The sequence below is a fragment of the Onthophagus taurus genome, chromosome 3 (assembly GCF_036711975.1).
Source record: "Onthophagus taurus isolate NC chromosome 3, IU_Otau_3.0, whole genome shotgun sequence".
In the NCBI taxonomy this organism is placed as follows: domain Eukaryota; kingdom Metazoa; phylum Arthropoda; class Insecta; order Coleoptera; family Scarabaeidae; genus Onthophagus; species Onthophagus taurus.
In genome coordinates, this window is record NC_091968.1 from 28,718,660 (window position 1) to 28,738,202 (window position 19,543).

The 19,543-nt window shown below is 35.3% G+C and overlaps 1 protein-coding gene and 1 long non-coding RNA gene across 3 annotated transcripts in view; one reads left to right on the forward strand and one right to left on the reverse strand.

The window, feature by feature from the left end:
* Nucleotides 1-19,543, forward strand: part of LOC139429220 (uncharacterized) — a 219,915-nt gene that overhangs the window by 102,163 nt on the left and 98,209 nt on the right. The gene's annotated exons all lie outside the window — the stretch shown is intronic.
* The window catches only part of LOC111424057 (Lost PHDs of trr), a 44,242-nt gene that overhangs the window by 4,377 nt on the left and 20,322 nt on the right, over nt 1-19,543 (reverse strand). For both annotated transcript variants that reach the window (XM_071194720.1, XM_071194721.1), the window contains exons 13-26: nt 16,568-16,711; nt 15,207-15,336; nt 11,434-12,197; nt 11,006-11,375; nt 10,803-10,950; nt 10,488-10,746; nt 10,276-10,435; nt 10,040-10,227; nt 9,478-9,687; nt 8,749-8,962; nt 8,349-8,659; nt 8,132-8,290; nt 7,508-7,937; nt 13-7,452 (exon numbers count right to left, since the gene is read on the reverse strand). In XM_071194720.1, the coding sequence (XP_071050821.1) occupies nt 13-7,452; nt 7,508-7,937; nt 8,132-8,290; nt 8,349-8,659; nt 8,749-8,962; nt 9,478-9,687; nt 10,040-10,227; nt 10,276-10,435; nt 10,488-10,746; nt 10,803-10,950; nt 11,006-11,375; nt 11,434-12,197; nt 15,207-15,336; nt 16,568-16,711 (10,927 nt within the window). The remainder of the gene's footprint in view (nt 1-12; nt 7,453-7,507; nt 7,938-8,131; nt 8,291-8,348; nt 8,660-8,748; nt 8,963-9,477; nt 9,688-10,039; nt 10,228-10,275; nt 10,436-10,487; nt 10,747-10,802; nt 10,951-11,005; nt 11,376-11,433; nt 12,198-15,206; nt 15,337-16,567; nt 16,712-19,543) is intronic.

A 19,543-nucleotide genomic window follows, 5' to 3' on the forward strand; every position in this document is an offset into this window, starting at 1 on the left:
TTTAAAATTTACCTGGAAGACTCTCTAAAACTCTTACAACGGCCGGTTCGGTTAAACCAAATAAATCTTCCCCAGTTATATATTTCGAAAAAATCTGCACACACTTATTTTCCCTCCTCAAAATAGCAATTGAATCCAAAACTTTCGTCCAGACCCCTTTTGCGGTCATATCGCGAAATTCAACGTCTTCCTCGTTTAATTCTTGCACTAAAATTCGAAATTCCGGGCGTCCCAAAGTTTCGTGAATCGAGCAAACGTATCTACACCGCTTATTTAAGTGTCTCATACTCCAATAAAATCGAACTATTTTATAACCAATCGGGTAAATATAATTCGACGTGTGGAAATTATGTAATTGATGCGGTAATAATTGCCCGACACTTAAAAATATTAAACTTCCAACTCTCAATAAATTATTTTGATCTGAATGATGCATAACGGCGGCTACTTGGCGATTCTCATCGCGATTCACATAAACTCTCCGTGAAACCGATAAAGTTGTTAATTCGTTATCTTTTTCGCCTTTAGGGATATGAGCCGTACAATAAGTTGTTTTATTTTTATAAAAAACGCAACTATCTTTAATAGCGCAAGGTAAATGGTAATTATTTAAACAGCGCGTTTTAAAACATCGAATTGTTGCACCCGTTTGATTGCAATGAACGCACGTTGAAACTAAACTTTGTTGTAAAGCATTCTCTAAATGCATTAAAGCCCCATTAACGGTTTCATAAACCCCGTCCGACCATAAAGCGCAATTTAAATGAACCCATTTATCGACATCAAAATTTAATAATCTCGCTGGCCCATCAGCCACTCCATCACCGATGTTGTGGCAAAACATGCATTTTCGAGTTTCGTCAATAGCTTTATTAGGAACAACGGTGATCCCCATTTTATATAATAACTCTATCGTTTCTTTATCGGAAGGTTTTTTGAATTTATTTGCGGGTTGAAGACAACCTGGGGTGTATTTTTTGTATTTAAGTTCTTTTTTCGGTTTAAACTCGTCTAATCTCGATTTAAACGTGTTATTATAATCATCCAAGAAATCGTCTTTTTTTATGTGTAAATCTAAATCCATTTTATCAAGAAGCGATTTTTTATTGTTAAACGTTTCGTATTGGTAAACTTGAAGTTGTTTTTCTAAAATTTGCCGTTTACGTTGGTCTTCTGCTTTATCTTTTTGGCACAAATGGTCGACAATTGCGGCCGCTTTGTTTTCACATAAAGCGGGGGATCGATTTATTAGCGCAAATTGAGTGTAACAGTTTGTGCTGCAAAAATAAAGTTCATCGCCTTCGCCTAAGCTATCGGTATCTTTAAGGAGTTCTTTATTTAATAAAGGTATTTCTGATAGTTTTTTTCGAATCATGTTATTTAAAATTACGACATCGCAATGTTTACAAAATTTAGCAGCGCCGTTTAAAATACTTTGAATATCAATCGGGGCGCCTTCTTTGCCATCTTTTCCTTTTGTTCTGTATAAACCTAATTTTTGGCTGGGGGGTGTGCTTGTTCTCTCAACGATTTGATAACTCGTCGGTGCTGGGATGTGTAAAATGTTGGCTAAATCTCTTAAAACCCCCATAATATCTTCGGCGGCCGATGATGTTAATGTTAAAGTGACCGTAACATTTCCGCTTTCTTTTAGGGGCATCGCCGGGGGCGGTGGGGGGCCAAATTTCGATTTAACCCCCACTAATTCTTTTTCAACGCCAATATTTTCTTTATCGACATCACCATAATCTTTCAAATACGATCCTGCTAATGGTTTTAATCGAATCGGAATTGGAGTAACAATCGGAATTTTTGGACTTAAAACGCGTTTAGGGCGGTTTTCTTCATCGAATTCCTCATCTTCATCGATTAATTTTAACCCGGAGAATTTACAAATTGGTTCAAATTTGGTACATTCGGGCGAAGAACTGCTCATAATTGAATCTGGTGAATCATCCCGAGAATAAGCATCTAATCTCCGATATTCATCACAATCAAATTTAATTAATGAAAATTCTTGGTCGTAAAAACCTCTTTGGGTTGTCGCTGGTGGTTTTTCTGGTGATGGTTCATCATCGCCGTACGGTTTCGAGGTGTAATAATCGGCGTAACCAGGAATTATGGCGTTTCCGTAATTCCCCGTTAAATCTCCAACGCGGGAATCGTAATCTTTCATTCCTAATTTACATGATTCGCCGGAACCAAAACAAGGAACGACGCCAAAATTTTTATTCAAAACGGGCTCAGAAACAATCATCGGAGGGAGCGTCCTCAAATTGGATAACAAACTATCGATGAACGCATCGTAATCTTCATCCACTTTGGAACTCTTCCTCGGACGCTTTTTCGGCTGCCCTTCTTTATTCATTATCTGATTCATGCGTCGTTTTTGTTGATACATCCTCCGTTTCAACTTTTTTAATTCCTCCTTATCCATTTTTTCATCAACCTCCATCAACTCATCCTTAATCATTTGATCACCACGACTATGATCGGAAACTTCCGAATGTTGCGAAGTCTCATCCACAAATTCTTTTTCTTTCTTCACTTCTTGCGGTGTCAATAAAGGACTTTGTAATGTTTGTAACGTCGTTGGTATTAAAGAGGGTTCTTTTTTTGGAATCAATAACGGCGGGGTTGTTAAATTTGAATCTTGACTACACGTTGATCGAGGAGTTGGAGGCGATAACAACTCATCTCGACTTGGAGTGCGACTCGGGGGTAAACCCAAAATCTTTTTTGTGTTCATTATATCAATATGTAATTGTTGTTGTTGCAGCGACATAGTAACTGGGGTTAATGAAGTTAGTGAAGATGTAGTTGATGGAATAACCGGTTTTGATACAAACGATGTTTCTCTCGACATTAATGGTTGTTTGTGAGGTTGGGGTTTTTGTTGTGATTGAGATAATTGATTTTGGAATTGGGATTGTGACATTAATTGATTTTGATTTATTTGATTTTGATTTAATTGATTCTGATTTAACTGATTTTGTTGTTGTTGATGATTTTGAAGTTGATAATTTTGTTGCTGATTTCGTTCCAAATTCCGATCTTGAATACTCCTTTCTTGGATACCCCTTTCTTGAATACTCCTTTCTTGAACACTCCTTTCTTGAACACTCCTTTCTTGAACACTCCTTTCTTGAACATTCCTTTCTTGAATACTCCGCTCCTGAATACTTCGTTCTTGAATATTTCTTTCCTGATGTTGATTTTGATTCATCAACGAATCATTTTGTAAAATCGACGGAATTAACGAACTTGGAGTCGGTGGAACGGGTCGTGCTAATTGTGCCTCTAAATTCGGTACAATCGGTAAACTTGGGGCTGTTGTTGAAGCGGTTGTGGTCGAAACTGTCGCCGACGACGTGGTAATACTCGCGCACCCCGTATTTTGTAGTAATTGTTTCAACAAAACATTTTGGGAATCCTCCCCTCTTACATTTCCGCTTTGATTCCCAAATTTTTCTTTTTGCCCCAAAAAGTGTCCGTCTTTCAATAAACTCGATGCGGTTATCGGCAGAACGGATTCTTCCTTTTTCTTATTATCCAATAACATCTCATCTAAACTTTTCGCCCGATGGACCGGGCCGACACTTTTCGTCAATTGACTGTGTAATAAATTCGTTGTTGTTATGGTCGGCTTAAATTGTGTTGTTGTCGAAGAATTATTTTGGGATGTTGTGGTCGTTGTTACAACGTTTGTTTGAGCTTGAACCAAAGTCGGGCTGAATGAAGCACTCTTCAACGGCATCGAAGAACTTAAAATGCTCGCTGTTGTTATTGTACCGGGTGATGTTTGAGGTGTTGTTGCTGCAGGATGGGATTGCAACATCTCGTTTAAACTCAAAGAAGTTTTTCTTGTTGCAACATTTGAGGAACTCGTAACGTTTGTGTTATTTGTTGTGTTTAAAGTTTTTTGGATTGTTGTAGAAATATTTATTTGCGTATTACTCGTAGTTGTTGTGTTATTATTATTATTAATTATATTTGTTGTAATCGGCACTAATTTAGGATGATTCTCCGTATTAATTTCGACTTTATTATTCGATGTAATCAAATTATTTGATGTAGTAACTTGGTTATTTGGACTACTTTTTGGGGTGTTAACTTTAACATTTTTAATAACCCCAATCTTTTCTGTACCCCCACCTGGTTGTTGTTGTTGTTGCTGCTGCAAATGTTGGCGAGTCGTTGTAACAACATTAACCACAGTCGTTGTTACGTGAACTTTATCTCTTTCTTTGTTATTATTATAAACATTCCTCGCAACCGTACTAACATTAGACGATGTAGTTGCTGTCGTTGTGTTTAAAGAAGACAACAAACTTCTTAATTGTTGCGAAACGTTCGCAACGTTATTCGTTAATTCAGCGGGTTGTGATAAAGGTGATAATTGAGGCATGGTCGTCGCGCGGCTCGTTGCAATAACCGCCGCTAAAGACGGGTTTTCTTTAACTTCTTCTTTAACGTTTTTATTAATTTCTTTCTCCTTTTTCGATGTTTCATCGACGTTTATTTCGTTTTTCTTCATATCATTATCTAATTTGTATTTATCATCAATCAAATTCCCCTCGAACATTTCTAAAACATCAATCCAACCACCTTGACGTCTCGTTTCTAATTCTTGTAACGCGATGTGATCTAAAATTTGTTCTTGAGACGGCGTTGGAGATGGTATCGATATAACAACCGATTTATTATCTAATTCATTTGAGTTGTCGACCTCTTCGATGGTTTGTGAGATGTACGGCATACGTTCGATGGTGCCTGATGTGATGATCCCCTGGGATTCTTGTATTACCTGTGCCGTCATCTTTAATTCGGGTGGATTTCTCAAAATCAAGGACGACCCACTGGTAACTGGGGTCTTCACGTCAGCCGCAACATTCGAAACAACTTTTTTTTCTTTCATTTCTTTCTCGTCATTTTCTTCGGGCTTCTTTTCACCCTTATCAATCAAATCTTCATCTTTAACATTATTCTTTTCATTCTTTTTATTACCCTCCTCATAACTCTCTTTAACCCTGTTAAACTGTTGATCTAACTTAATTTTTTCCTCATCACAGTCCGACGATTTTGAGTCATCCTCAAAAATCTTTTTTGGCAAATCGTGAGTTGTTAACGATAAAGAAGTCGTTGGTTTCTCAATAACTTTTACATTAGGAAGTTTACTAACCGCGCTGGCGCTTATTACAGGTACAGAATAATGCGTTGGGACGATATTTACAAATTGTGACGTCATTAATTTAGGAACTGTAATAATATTGCTTCTAGATGGTTGTAAAATGATATTTGTTAGATTCTGTTTTTGATTCCCTACATCTTTCTTAACGTTTTTAGCGGTTGTCGTCACCAAACTTGCTGTTATTGGTGCAGAAATTAACGAAATTTTTTGAGTTGGTTTTATATTAATCGAATTCGATTGTTTATTATTTTTTTGTGAATAAATATTCGCTGCGTATTTATGAAATTCGTTAATATGTTTTGAATTGATTATATCGGGTTTAATTATTTTTTCGCTTCTCGAACCCTCATCGATTAATTCCTCGAAATCTTCTTTCGTCGATATTTGTTCTTCCGGCGATTTACTCGAATCGATAAAAATAATTTGGGATTTATCAAAAGTTTCAGCATCAGTTTCCATCGCTTCTTCGTGTTCATCATTAGTCAAAAGTTGATTTTCGATTCCCTCAACTAAATTTAACGTTAAATCTGACGTTAAATTTGTTTCTTTACATTTGGTGTCTTGTAAAATTAATTCTTCATCGCTCGTCGTTGGGCTTTGTATAACAATTTGCATGTTTTTATCGTTTAAGTGATACCCAACTTCCTCTTCATCTTCCTCTTCTTTTTCTGAATAATGCACCCCGCCGGAAATATCGAATAAAACAAAATCATCCGGGATTTGATCGGATTCTAATGGACTCGAAAACGTTTCGGGGAGTTCACTTTGACTGAATGATTCGATAACTGCGATATCATCATTATCGGCTTGTTGCGCAGCCGCACTTAATGAAACTTCGGCGCTAACTACGTTGTCATCATCATAATCCATTAACGAGATAGGTTCAGGGCTTTCTTCCATCAATATTTGAGATTGATCCGAATGTGGTTCTGGTGGTGGAGGTGGAATTTTTTTGCCGATACTTCTTGCGATGGCCCTTGGATTTCCGGACGATGAAGGTGGGGGTGTCACCGGTGGTGTCGACGAGCTATCATCAAACTCGCTATAATCGGAACTAACCAAACTAATTCGATGATTCGCCGTTAACGTTTGCAGGTTAGATTTAACGGGTGATGTGTTTTTCTTTAAAATCGAAACCCGATTAACATGGGATTCTTTTTTAAATTTGGGTGGGGCTGGAATTTCCCCGCTGGTATTCGAGTTTTTATCTTCTTTTCCATCGTTGGGCATTTTTTTCCCATAACCCCACATTGGAGATCCCCCTTTCAGACCTAACTTGCAATATTCAAATCCTGGTGGTGGACCAGGGATTGGATTCGCCGGGTTCATTGGGTTTCCCCCACCATGATCGTCCATGTGATAAACTGTTCGAGGTGTACCTGGGTTTTCGACGCTTGTTGGTCGATCGACAATTGGGCTACTTCCCGAACTTGGTGGTCTTCTCATCCCCATTGGTGATTGAATTGGGTTTATCATTGGACTACGAGGCATTGGGGAACTTGGAGGGTGAGAGAGTGGCATTGGGCTACTTGGAGGTTGATGGTGTAAAGCTGGGCTTCTTGGGATTGGACTCCCAGAAACAATCGGACTTCGAGGAGGCATTGGACTCGCTGGTTGCGAATGCATTGAATGAGGCGACATAATTTGTGGCTGATTTAGAAGTGGACTTGGAGGCATTGGACTATTTGGTGGTTGAACATGTTGTGGAACGTGTTGTTGGACATGTTGTTGAGAATGTTGTTGGACATGTTGTTGGGTATGTTGTTGAACATGTTGTTGGACATGTTGCTGCACATGTTGCATCCTATTTTGAGCTTGTTGCATAGCTATTTGTTGTTGTTGCTGTTTCGCTAAATGTTGTTGTTGTTGAACCATCATTTGATGTTGCTGAGGGGTGAGGGGTTGAGGTTGGTTTGAAGCTTGCTGTTGTGCAACCATTTGTTGCCTCATCGCCAATTGCCTTTGTTGATTTAACAACAATATCCTTTGCGTGTTCACCAAAACATTTTCAGCGTTATTTTCACCTCCTTGTTGCTGTTGTAAAAGTACTTGTTGTTGTAGTTGTCTTTGGAGAATTTGTTGATTTATCATATGTTGGGCTGGAGGGCTATTTAATGGAGATGGCGCGCCGGGTTTTTGTTGAAAACCCGGACTTGGGGATTGTATCCGTCTTTGTTGGAGATTTGCGTCAACGGGTGGTCGAACAAATCTTAATTGTCCCATTACTTGTGGTGTACCAGGTCTTAATTCGCCGGTGTAACCTAAATAAAATAAAATGATGCAAAAACTGAAAATAAATTGGTTCGAAAAACTCACCAATAGGGCTCGTAACAATTCTTCTATGTTGTGGAGAAGTCATTCGAGGCATTGGTGGTGGTAAACACATCGAAGGTGATTGCACAGGTCCAGGACTTCCTTCGCTTTGTGAATGGGGTGTTCCAATTCTGGGTGATGGTTGCATGGGGGACATGGTGGCTCCTCCATTATTTCCAGGACTTTGTAATACAACGTTGACTGATCCAGGTCCGGGTGAATGAGATAATAAAGGTGCTGGGCTATGCATTGGGGAGCTGTGTTGGGTCATTGGGGATGCTGTAGGCGACATCAACCCGGGTGATTGCGGCGTGTTCACCGTGTGGATTGGGGAAGCACCTGGTGGGCCAAGCGGAGATGGCGACATCAGTGGGGATTGGCCACCTGGGACTCCCACGGGGCGTTTATTCGCTTGCTGTTTGTTCCGGTATTCCTTCATATAGACCAGTAAGTGAAATGGAAATTTTAAAAAACGATATAGACAACTGCCGTAGATAAGATTTCTTTGCAATCATACTCTCTTTTTTTACAGGATTGGATAATATACAGTGTTGGATTCTACGTTGTTTTTAAAATTTCTAAGTGTGAGTGCAAGATCTACGAACACAGCAGTGCCTAGGTAGTTACCTGCATAAGCATAGCATGCTGCCGAACCTGTTTCCTACTCGATTCTAGGTGTTTTTGCAAAATAGCTTGTTCCTGAGATACCCTCTCGAGCTCAACTGCATCATTTTCGGTTAATTGATTCCCAGATTTTTTTAATTGCCTCTGTTTGCTATTCAATGACTGAAATTAAAAGATTAATTAATTAAAAATTATTATTAAAGCACAAAAATTTAGTTACTTTTCGTTGTTTTCGTAATTTTTGTACTTCGCCGTCATAAAAGCGTTGCTGCTGATTCAACGCCCCACTTTGGTGATGCAACCATTCCTCGTAAGCCATTTGTATTTGTTTATCTTGTTCCGTAACGACGTGTTCCGGGGGTAAAGGCGGGGCGGGTTGTAAATTGGCGTTAAAAGTGGGTACTTTTAATTGTGCGGGAGCCGGCGTTGGTGGGGGTTGTTGCCATTGATTATTTCCGGATGTTGTTCCTGCCGGGGCAGACACTTGTTTTTGGTAAGTTGGTCTATTTTGATCAAGTTCAGCTTTTGGTACTAAAGGAAAAATTAAAACAAAAAAAGAAAAGAAAAATAAAAAATAATTAAGGAAGGAAAAGGAACGAATTAATTAAAATTAAAGGTACCTGGTGAATTAGATGCGCTATTACTCCCAAAACTAATCGGGCCAGAACTAAAAACATCAGCTTTTAATTTTTCAAAATCGTGGTCGCTGAGTAATGCTTGGGCGGAAGATCCAGGGACGACTTCCGATGGTGTTTGTGGTGCTTGGGTTTGGAGCTGCTTTTCTTGTTCGCGTTTTTCTTGCTCAAGGAGGTCTTTGAGCAATAAAGGTTGCTCCTGAAAATTATTTAATCAAGTGATTAAAATAGTTTTTTAATTTTTTATCTGGATTCTTTATTTTTCTATGCACGCATATCTAATTAGTAATAAAAAATGATATTTCATCACCGCCACTAAAATTTATCCAAGGATAGGTTTAATTAATAAATAAAAAAAATTAAATTAAATATGTTGCAGTCTAATAATGCTCAAGATAATCAGAGTTGATTCATTAATGAGTAAATCACTAATGAAGACTCAAAATAAATTAATCATGCTCATTAAAACAGAAAAAAGGATTTTAATTTTTACTAACTTCAACAATAAAAATAATCTATCCAACATTTACAAATAATTACTTTCAATAACTTATTGTTGTTATAATCGTAGAGCGAACCATACTGGATTGCTTTAAGACTCAAAAACAAAAAGCAATTAAAGTAATATCTAAAAATACTTTGCAAGACATACAAAAAATAATAATAATAAAGACAAAGACAAACGTATCAATCCAGTACGTTTGGCGTAATTACCATAGGCGCACAGGGGCCTGGGTTATCTGCGTAGAAGGGAAATCTCACCTCGAGGAGCAGGGGACGTCGCGGGACGACCGCGTTGTACAATGGCGGCATAGCACAACCACCCTGAGGCCGGGGTGGCATTGGTGGACCGTTTGAAAGCCCCATCGGAAGACGATGCGGGCCCATCATAGCATGAACGGGACCGCCCATTCTCAACCCCATCTACCACACACGACATGCAAGCAACACCGTACCTCAACCACTGTTATGTTAGTACTACTTTAAACATTTTTTGTGTCCAGACGCAATTAAAAAAAATTCAGCGCTTTGCGTATAAACACAAAAAAAAATAAAGATATCAAATAAAAAATTATGCTCCTCACCCACTTTTAAATAAATAAAACGGCAAGTATGCATTTCATGACAATAAATTATTTTTAAAAAAATTAAATTAATTAAATCAGTAAAAATTGGAAAGTTACGGAAATAATTAAAAATTAAAAAAAAAGGTAGCCAAACCATAACCACATCGTAATCATGCTTTAAAAAAAAATATTTAAAAATATATCAATACCTGAGGTGTTGTTGATCCTGGATAAGGTGGTGGTGGACCTGGATATGGTGGCGGCGGGGGTGGGGGATTACCAACGGGCATCCTAGGTGGGGGAACAATCCCAGCGCATCCATGCATTACCGGTCCCGTCATTCTTGGGTTTTGAGCCAACGCGTTCTGCCTAAGTTTTTGCATATGCACTAAAAGCACTTCATTTAAATAGTTTAATCGACAATTTAACCCGTAAAGTTTCTTACATTGCTGTTGAAGCTGACTTCCGGTCAGTCTTTGTTGATACCCAGCTGGGAAACTTAACACAATGTTATTAGTTTGTGTAACCGTACCTATTATACCATCAGAAGACATGAGTTTTGTACCAGGAAGCATTGGTTTTCCTTGAGCAGCAGCTTGTTGCACCTAATTAACAAAAAGTTAAAAAAAATCAAACATTTTATGGGATAAAACAAACTTGAAACAACATCTGTTGATGTAATTGTTGTTGATGTGTGAGTTGAGAAGGCCCCCCTTGAAGTTGAGGTGGATGTTGAACCGTTTGCTGTATTGGTTGTTGTTGTTGTTGTGGGGGTGGTGGTGGGGGTTGAGTTTGCTGCAAAGATGGAGTTGGTGTTGGGATATTCCCAACGGAAGTATTAATGGGATGTTTAGATTCGGTTTTTATGATAGGTGAAGGTGAAGATGATGGGATTTGAGTTGGTGGTTTTTTCCCACTAAAAAAATAATTTCCATCAAAATCTCAAGAAATAATATCAACAATGAAACATACGTTGGTTTAGGAACCGCTTTTTTATCATCTTTAACCGGTTCTGGCTCCTCTAAATCCAAAGAATCCAAAATATTCGTTTTATCTCCAGTTAACGCATCTAATTCTGGATCGGCATATTCTAATATATTAAAATCATTTCCCATTTCAGCTAAAATTAAAAAAAAATTAATAAATTAAACACAATATTAAAATTTCTTTCTTACCCAGTAATTCATCATCATCATCAGGTAACCCTCCCAAAATATCCGCAACTTGTAACTCAGCCATCGTTCCATCTTGTTCTAATTTCTCCAATTCCGCCGTTACGTTATCAGGAATTTCTTGATCCGATGATTCCGTGGTTGTGGTAGTTGTTGTGGGTAAAGCGGGAGATCCTTGTTTATTCAACGCCGGGTTAAGAGGCAACCTTGGCCCAACCCCTTCTGGAGGTATTCTTGGTTGAAAAACTTGCCGTTGAATCTGCTCGTATTGTTCGACTCCAACGGGTCTAGTTGCAGGAAATCTTTGGTTTGTCTGCGGAAATTGGGGTTGAGGTTGTTGTGGCATAGGAGTTGCTGCTCTTTGTTGTTGCACCTATTAATAAATAATAAAATTAATCCTAATAAATAAATAAACAAGATAATATTCTTACTTGATGATGTTGAAGTAATAATCTCGTCCTTGGATCTAATCCTTGTAATCTTGGGTCAGATTGTTGCATTCTAATACCAACTATAGTTCCAGGTTGACGAACAGCAGCTGGAATTGGTAGCCGTGGTCGAACTCCAGGTGGAAGTGGATGTCGAAACGTTGGGTCTCCAGCCGAAACGGGGACGATAACTGGTTGTTCTTCACTTGTATCAGTGGGTGGCCAAACTCTTTGTTGCCCCTTCCCCAACAACAATTGCTCATCTAACTTTTTAAATTGTTGTCTTTGCAACAAATCCCTCAACTGGCGATTAATTTCAATTCCGGTCGATTCCCGAACACCTTGAACGCCAGTTGTAACTGGAAATTGAGGTGGGGGTCTTGGAGTTGTTGGTGGATGAGTGTAAGGATCCGCCGGGAGTGGTAATCGAGGTTGAGGTGTTCCCGGTTGTACAACAACGGGTTTTGGTGTAGCTGGAGCTTGAATGTTTGTAAAAAGATCTTGCGGAGCTCCATCTGTCGGTAAGAAATCAAACGGTCCAGATGAAGGGGGATGTTGTGGCACGGCCGGAGTTGGAACTTGTCGTGGGGGAACTAAATTCGTTAAGTTTGGACCAAACGATGGAGATTTTATCCCCATTTGGGTGAAAGGCCGCGAATTTGGTGGAGGTGGTGGACCCGCAATTTCTTGTTGAATCGGTTGTTGCTCCGGAGATAAGAATGTTGGTTGAGAAGGTTCCGATAATTGACGATGAACGCGCCCAATACCTAAATGAAAGAAAAAAAATTCAATAAATTAATTAAATAAATACAGGGTGTTTTAGGTTTTTGTAGCAGGACTTTAACAGTCGATAAATCTTAAAATTAGCACAAAAACTTCATATAAACATAGATCGACAAACGCTTTGTTTTGAAGATACAGGGTGTTTAAGTTAAATTTTGTAATTGATTTTTATTTAATATTATACGTGTATTTCAACCGATTCTATTCAAATTTGGTATAGGGAGGTTTTTTGGCAGTCCGTTTTACTATAGCCGGTAGAGGGCGCTCTGTAACGTATTCTTTACGGATTAAAATAATAATAACTTTTCTGACAGTATACTTTTTGGCTTTTTGAATAAAAATTCTTATTCGCGGTACTTTTTTAAGCAAAACGGTACTGTTATCAAATTGCGCTAAAGTTGATCGTTTTCAAGATAATCCGCTTTTTATTATTCGATACAGACCAATGTTTTTAGAGGATAGTTAAACATAGTTAGAACAATATGTGCCAAAATAATGTTAAAATAACGAATGTGAAAACAATCGGTTGAAATACACGTATAATATTAAATAAAAATCAATTTGAAAATTTAATTTGAACGCAGGGTGTTCAACACCTCCAAAACAAAGAGTTTGTGGACCTATGTTTATATGAAGCTTTTGTGTTAACCCTTTGTGTCCCGACGGTACTTTAAAGTACCGGTAATTTTAAACACTCATTTTAAACTGTAGTTATCTATTCGGCGCATTTAGAGCTGTCTGTACTTTCTACTATACAAGTGTATACAAGAAATAATCTGTATAAAAAACGTCGTAATCCGCACTGCAGGATTTTTAGGTACACTTTAAACTTATTCATCCAGATGTGAGGTTAGAAGTTTAGTGAAAAGTGGTGCTGTTGAATTTTGTTGTTCGAGAAGGTATGTATTTCTTTGATAAATGGTTATTAGGTGTGATTATTACAGATCATTTTAAAAAGAAAACATTGAGCTTAAATTGAAAATAAGTCTCATTCCTTAATTTCAATAAACATGGTTTCTAAGAATTTTTAAATTAGCATCTTTTTTGACTCTTTTAAATGTAAGTGTTGTTTCAACATTTTTTTTCTTAATATTTTTCCAATCCAACCCAACAATTATTATACATCATTTTAAAGAGAAAACTTTGAGCTTTAATTTAAAATAAGTTTCATTCCTTAACTTCAATAAATACAGCTTCCAGGAATTTTTAAAATAGCATCTTTTTTGACACTCTTAGGTTATACGAAAATGTAAGTTTTATTTCAACTTTTTTTTCTTTATATTTTTCCAATCCAACCCAACAATTATTATACATCATTTTAAAGAGAAAGCTTTGAGCTTTAATTTAAAATAAGTTTCATTCCTTAATTTCAATAAATACGGCTTCCAGGAATTTTTAAATTAGCATCTTTTTTGACACTTTTAGGTTATACGAAAATCTAAGTTTTGTTTCAACATTTTTTTTCTCTATATTTTTCCAATCCAACCCAACAATTATTATATATCATTTTAAAGAGAAAGCTTTGAGCTTTAATTTAAAATAAGTTTTATTCCTTAATTTCAATAAAAATGGCTTCCAGGAATTTTTAAATTAGCATCTTTTTTGGCACTTTTAGGTTATACGAAAATGTTAGTTTTGTTTCAACATGTTTTTTTTAATATTTTTCCAATCCAACCTAACAATTATTATACATCATTTTAAAGAGAAAGCTTTGATCTTTAATATAGAATAAGTCTCATTTCTTAATTTCAATAAATACGGCTTCCAGGAATTTTTAAATTAGCATCTTTTTTGGCACTCTTAGGTTATACGAAAATGTAAGTTTTGTTTCAACATGTTTTTTGTCAATATTTTTCCAATCCAACCTAACAATTTTTATACATCATTTTAAAAAGAAAGCTTTGAGCTTTAATTTAAAATAAGTCTCATTCTTTAATTTCAATAGATACGGCTTCCAGGAATTTTTAAATTAGCATCTTTTTTGACACTTTTAGGTTATACGAAAATGTTAGTTTTAACTCAATACTCTTTTTCTCAATATTTTTTTAATTCAACCCATCGATTGTTATACATCGATTTAAACAGAAAGCTTCAAGTTTCAATTTAAAATAAGTTTTATTTCTTAATTTCAATAAACACGGTTTCCAGGAATTTTTGAATTAGCATATTTTTTGACACTTAGACTATGCGAAAATAGGGGGATTGCATATTTTGCTAAAATTTTATTCCAAATGCCTTTACTGAGTGTATTTTGATAGCGTTTTAATTCTGTCTGATTCTGTCACAAAGTTTCAAAATGTTTGACTTCTTGGGACACAAAGGGTTAATTTTAAAAGATCTATCGACTGTTAAAGTCCTGCTACAAAAACTTGAAACACCCTGTATACGTATAATTTTATTAATATACAGGGTGATTCACATAAGAACCGACACAGAGCAGGGACATGTAAACTAAGATGATTTAACGCAACTTATCTCTATACTAAGTTATACCCCTGATTACTACTTCATTTCATGCGAAATTTAATTCTAAAACTTTTCTGACTCTTATTATTTTTTAAAAAACTTTGTCGTTTTCATAAAAAACGTAAATAACTAAAGACACGTATTTCGTAATGTTACTTAAATCATCGACAATTCAGTAGTCGCCTGTGAAATTGTACGTCAAACTTGACAAATAGGTTATAAAACCTTGTCGTCAAAATTAGAATTAAATTCCGCATGAAATGGCCACCACACTTAGTCAACCCTTTGAAATGCCTCAATTGAGTTCAATTTGCTACCAATTAATACTCTTGGCACACTCATAACTCATAACATATACCAAATTTGGTTTTTCTAGCTTAATGTATTATGAAGATACTGAACTTTTTAAAAACTCCTAGGCCTATAACTCCTCAGGTGTACAACTTAGTAGCTCTGTGTTCATTTCTTATATGAATCAGCCTGTATAATATAAATAATTTTATTAATTAAAATATTTAAATATTAACCTCTATCTTGCATCAATTGTTGCTGTTGTTGTTGTTGGTGCTGTTGTCTTAACGCTTGTAGTTGTTTCCATTGCCGTTCTTGTTCGGCTTCGCGCGCGGATTTTTGATGCAGGGCCGATTTTTCGGGGTCCTAAAGGAAACATTTTTTAAAATAAAATAAAATAAATAATGAATAGTTTGAAATTACGCTTTGCTCAATTCGATAAATAAGAAATTATAAACTGATCGTAATTAACAAAGACACCACAGCCCATTTTCCAACACAAAAACCGAAAAATTGTGAGTCCGAAAAATCAATCGAAATAAAGAGATTCAATCGATAATAACAAGCCATGCACACACTCAACAACAATAATACATAAAAAATAAACTAAGACATCAAATAAAAATTAAATCAAGTAAATAATGACGTAATTTTATTTGATATCGGAGTTTAACGAATAACACTAATTTTATTAAAATTAACCAACACCAAAGGATGACAGAACTATTCTGTTAATCGACAAGACAATATGGTGAAGGTTACAGAAGAGCTCTGAATCTGTTTTGAATGAATGGAAAAGATGGAATTGGAATTGAAGGATTTTTCGATGATCAAAATATTTTGATGTATTCAACATGCAATATTTAAAATTTATAAAACTAAAATGATCCATATTTTTTTTTTCAGCTCATGCGTAAGCATATTTAAAACGAAATTATTTAATAAATACAAATTTATCCAAATTAAAATAAAAATTTAAAGCTTTTAATTTAACATTAACTTATTGATACGAAAAAATAATAAAATAATAATAATAATAAAAAAAGTAAAAAACAAATTTAATTTTTGTTTATTAATGAGCCCTCACCGAGAGCTGACCCTGCTCGTAATTCTCCTGACACAACGAGGGTAGCGTCCTCATAATCTCCGAGGGTGTCAACACCCTAATTTGTTGATCCACAGCAGCGGCCGAAATGTTCGGCTGATAATGCGGATTAACAGTAACGTTCGGTGCGGGACCACAACGGTCCCCGGGCCCCATAAATTGCCCATGAACAGTAAATTGTTGTCTCGTCTGTACGGACGGTATCAGATTTGTCGATGGGGACAATGATAAGGACCTTAAAATGGGAACGACGGCGGCCGGGGTCGTCGTCGATGTCGTTGTTGTAATGGTCGGACAAACGACGGGGGCCGCGGTCGGAATGGAAATAGATACAGAGCCGCTAATACTGTTAATAATGTTAATGCTGTTAGTAGTAGCGTGATGGTGGGTCGGAAGATACTGTTGGTGGGTGGTGGTAACAACAACAACAGTGGTTGTGGTTGTGGTAGTGGTGACGGTTGCGGTTATTGCGACGGCGGTTGCGGTGCACACCTCGACAACAGCTGGTGACTGGGTGACAACGACGGCGGGGGCAGCCTGCGTCGGGTTCGCGGCGGCCTTCGCTGTTGTGGCACCGGGGGAAGAGCTCGAGGGGTCCTTGTTGATCTGCGGGCGGTACACACGGAGCATGACACACTAACGACACACAAACGGGACAAATATTTCGAAGGCGGTGGGGGCGGGAGAGGAAGATAAATCATTATAATAGCAACAACACGATCAATTTTTTTTTTTTTTAACTTTTTAAGTCGAACTTTTTTTTTGATTCGTTTTAAGTCGATTCCAACATAAAAAATTGTAGATGGGTTAGTGACAAAACCGATTCACCACCTATCACGATTCTTTTCTTTTTAAACACCCCACGAAAATTATCATCAGAATTAATTTTTGTCGGAAATCTTATTCAATTCATCAACAAAAACGCAATTCTGATTCATTCAAAATGATTTTTTATTAACGATTTTTTTATTTGAGTATTTTGACATTTGCATCCATTTTCTTTTATAACTCATTAATTATATGTGATAAAAAACAACTTTTCATACAAAAAAGATTTAGAATTAATCCATAAAATATATCTAATAAGTTATTTTAATCCATCGATTAGTAGTACCAACCCAACTCATAAATAAAACCAAATTTTGATGTTTTTGATCATTTTCGATTATAACTCATTAATTGTGCATGATGGAGAATTATTTTTTAAACAAAAAATGTTTAGAATTAACTCATAAGACGTATTGAATAAAAATATTTATTCCATCAATCAGCATTACCAACCCAACTTAAGAAAAATAGAAATTTTATAGTTTTCATCAATTTTCCTTTATAACTCATTAATTATATCTGATGGAAAACAACTTTTCATATAAAAAAGATTTAGAATTAATCCATAAAATATATCTAATAAGTTATTTTAATCCATCAATCAGTAGTACCAACCCAACCCTAAAATAAAACCAAATTTTGATGTTTTTGATCATTTTCGGTTATAACTCATTAATAGTGCATGATGGATAATTATTTTTTAAACAAAAAATGTTTAGAACTAACTCATAAGACATATTGAGTAACGATATTTACTCCATAAATCAGCATTACCAACCCAACTTTTAAAAATAGAAATTTTGACGTTTTCACAAATTTTCTTTTATAACTCATTAATTATATCTGATAGAAAACAACTTTTCATACAAAAAAGATTTAGAATTAATCCATAAAATATATCTAATAAGTTATTTTAATCCATCAATCAGTAGTACCAACCCAACCCTAAAATAAAACCAAATTTTGATGTTTTTGATCACTTTCGGTTATAACTCATTAATTGTGCATGATGGAGAATTATTTTTTAAACAAAAAATGTTTAGAATTAACTCATAAGACATTGAATAAAAATATTTACTCCATCAATCAGCATTACCAACTCAACTTAAGAAAAATAGAAATTTTGTAGTTTTCATCAATTTTCCTTTACAACTCATTAATTATATCTGATGGAAAACAATTTTTCATATAAAAAAGATTTAGAATTAATCCATAAAATATATCTAATAAGTTATTTTAATCCATCGATTAGTAGTACCAACCCAACTCATAAATAAAACCAAATTTTGATTGTTTTGATCATTTTCGGTTATAACTTATTAATCGTGCATGATGGATAATTATTTTTTAAACAAAAAATGTTTAGAATTAACTCATAAGACGTATTGAATAATAGTATATTATTCAACAAGCGTATAATGGCGGCTGTTACCCACGAAGAAGAAGTTGCAACACGAGCGAGCGAAGCGAGCGAGTGTTGTAATCTGAGTGGGTAACATCCATTATACGCAAGTTGAATACTATACTTTATCTACAACTATTTAATTTTGAAAAAAAAAATCAAAAAAACGAAAAAAAAATAAACTTGATAGACATTTCAGACATAACCTCAATATAAGAAAGCTGTCATTTCTGTTAATATTTTATTTTTTGATTAGTAGGCAGTGTCAGAAGTGTGGAATAATGGCCTCATTATTCAACACTTTGTCTGTCATGGGTAATGAGTGTCATTACCCGTCAAAAATCAATTGTATAACGAATAGATAATTCAATAGTTGTAGATAAAAATATTTATTCCATCAATCAGCATTACCAACCCAACTTAAAAAAATAGAAATTTTGACGTTTTCATCAATTTTCTTATATAAGTCATTAATTATATCTGATGGAAACCAACTTTTCATACTAAAAATATTTAAAATTAATCCATAAAACATATCCAATAAGTTATTTTATTCCATCGATCAGTGGTACCAATACAACTCAAAAATAAAAACCATATTTTGATGTTTTTGATCATTTTCGGTTATAACTTAGTAATTGTGCATGATATAGAATTATTTTTTAAACAAAAAATGTTTAGAACTAACTCATAAGACATATTGAGTAACGATATTTGCTCCATAAATCAGCATTACCAACCCAACTTTTAAAAATAGAAATTTTGACGTTTTCATCAATTTTCTTTCATAACTCATTAATTATATCTGATGGAAAACAACTTTTCATACAAAAAAGACTTAGAATTAATCCATAAAATATATCCAATAAATTATTTTAATCCATCTATGAGTAGTACCAACCCAACCCAAAAATAAAAACAAATTTTGATATTTTTGATCATTTTCGGTTATAACTCATTAATTATGCATGATGGAGAATTATTTTTTAAACAAAAAATGTTTAGAATTAACTCATAAGACGTATTGAATAAAAATATTTATTCCATCAATCAGCATTACCAACCCAACTTAAGAAAAATAGAAATTTTATAGTTTTCATCAATTTTCCTTTATAACTCATTAATTATATCTGATGGAAAACAACTTTTCATATAAAAAAGATTTAGAATTAATCCATAAAATATATCTAATAAGTTATTTTAATCCATCGATCAGTAGTACCAACCCAACCCTAAAA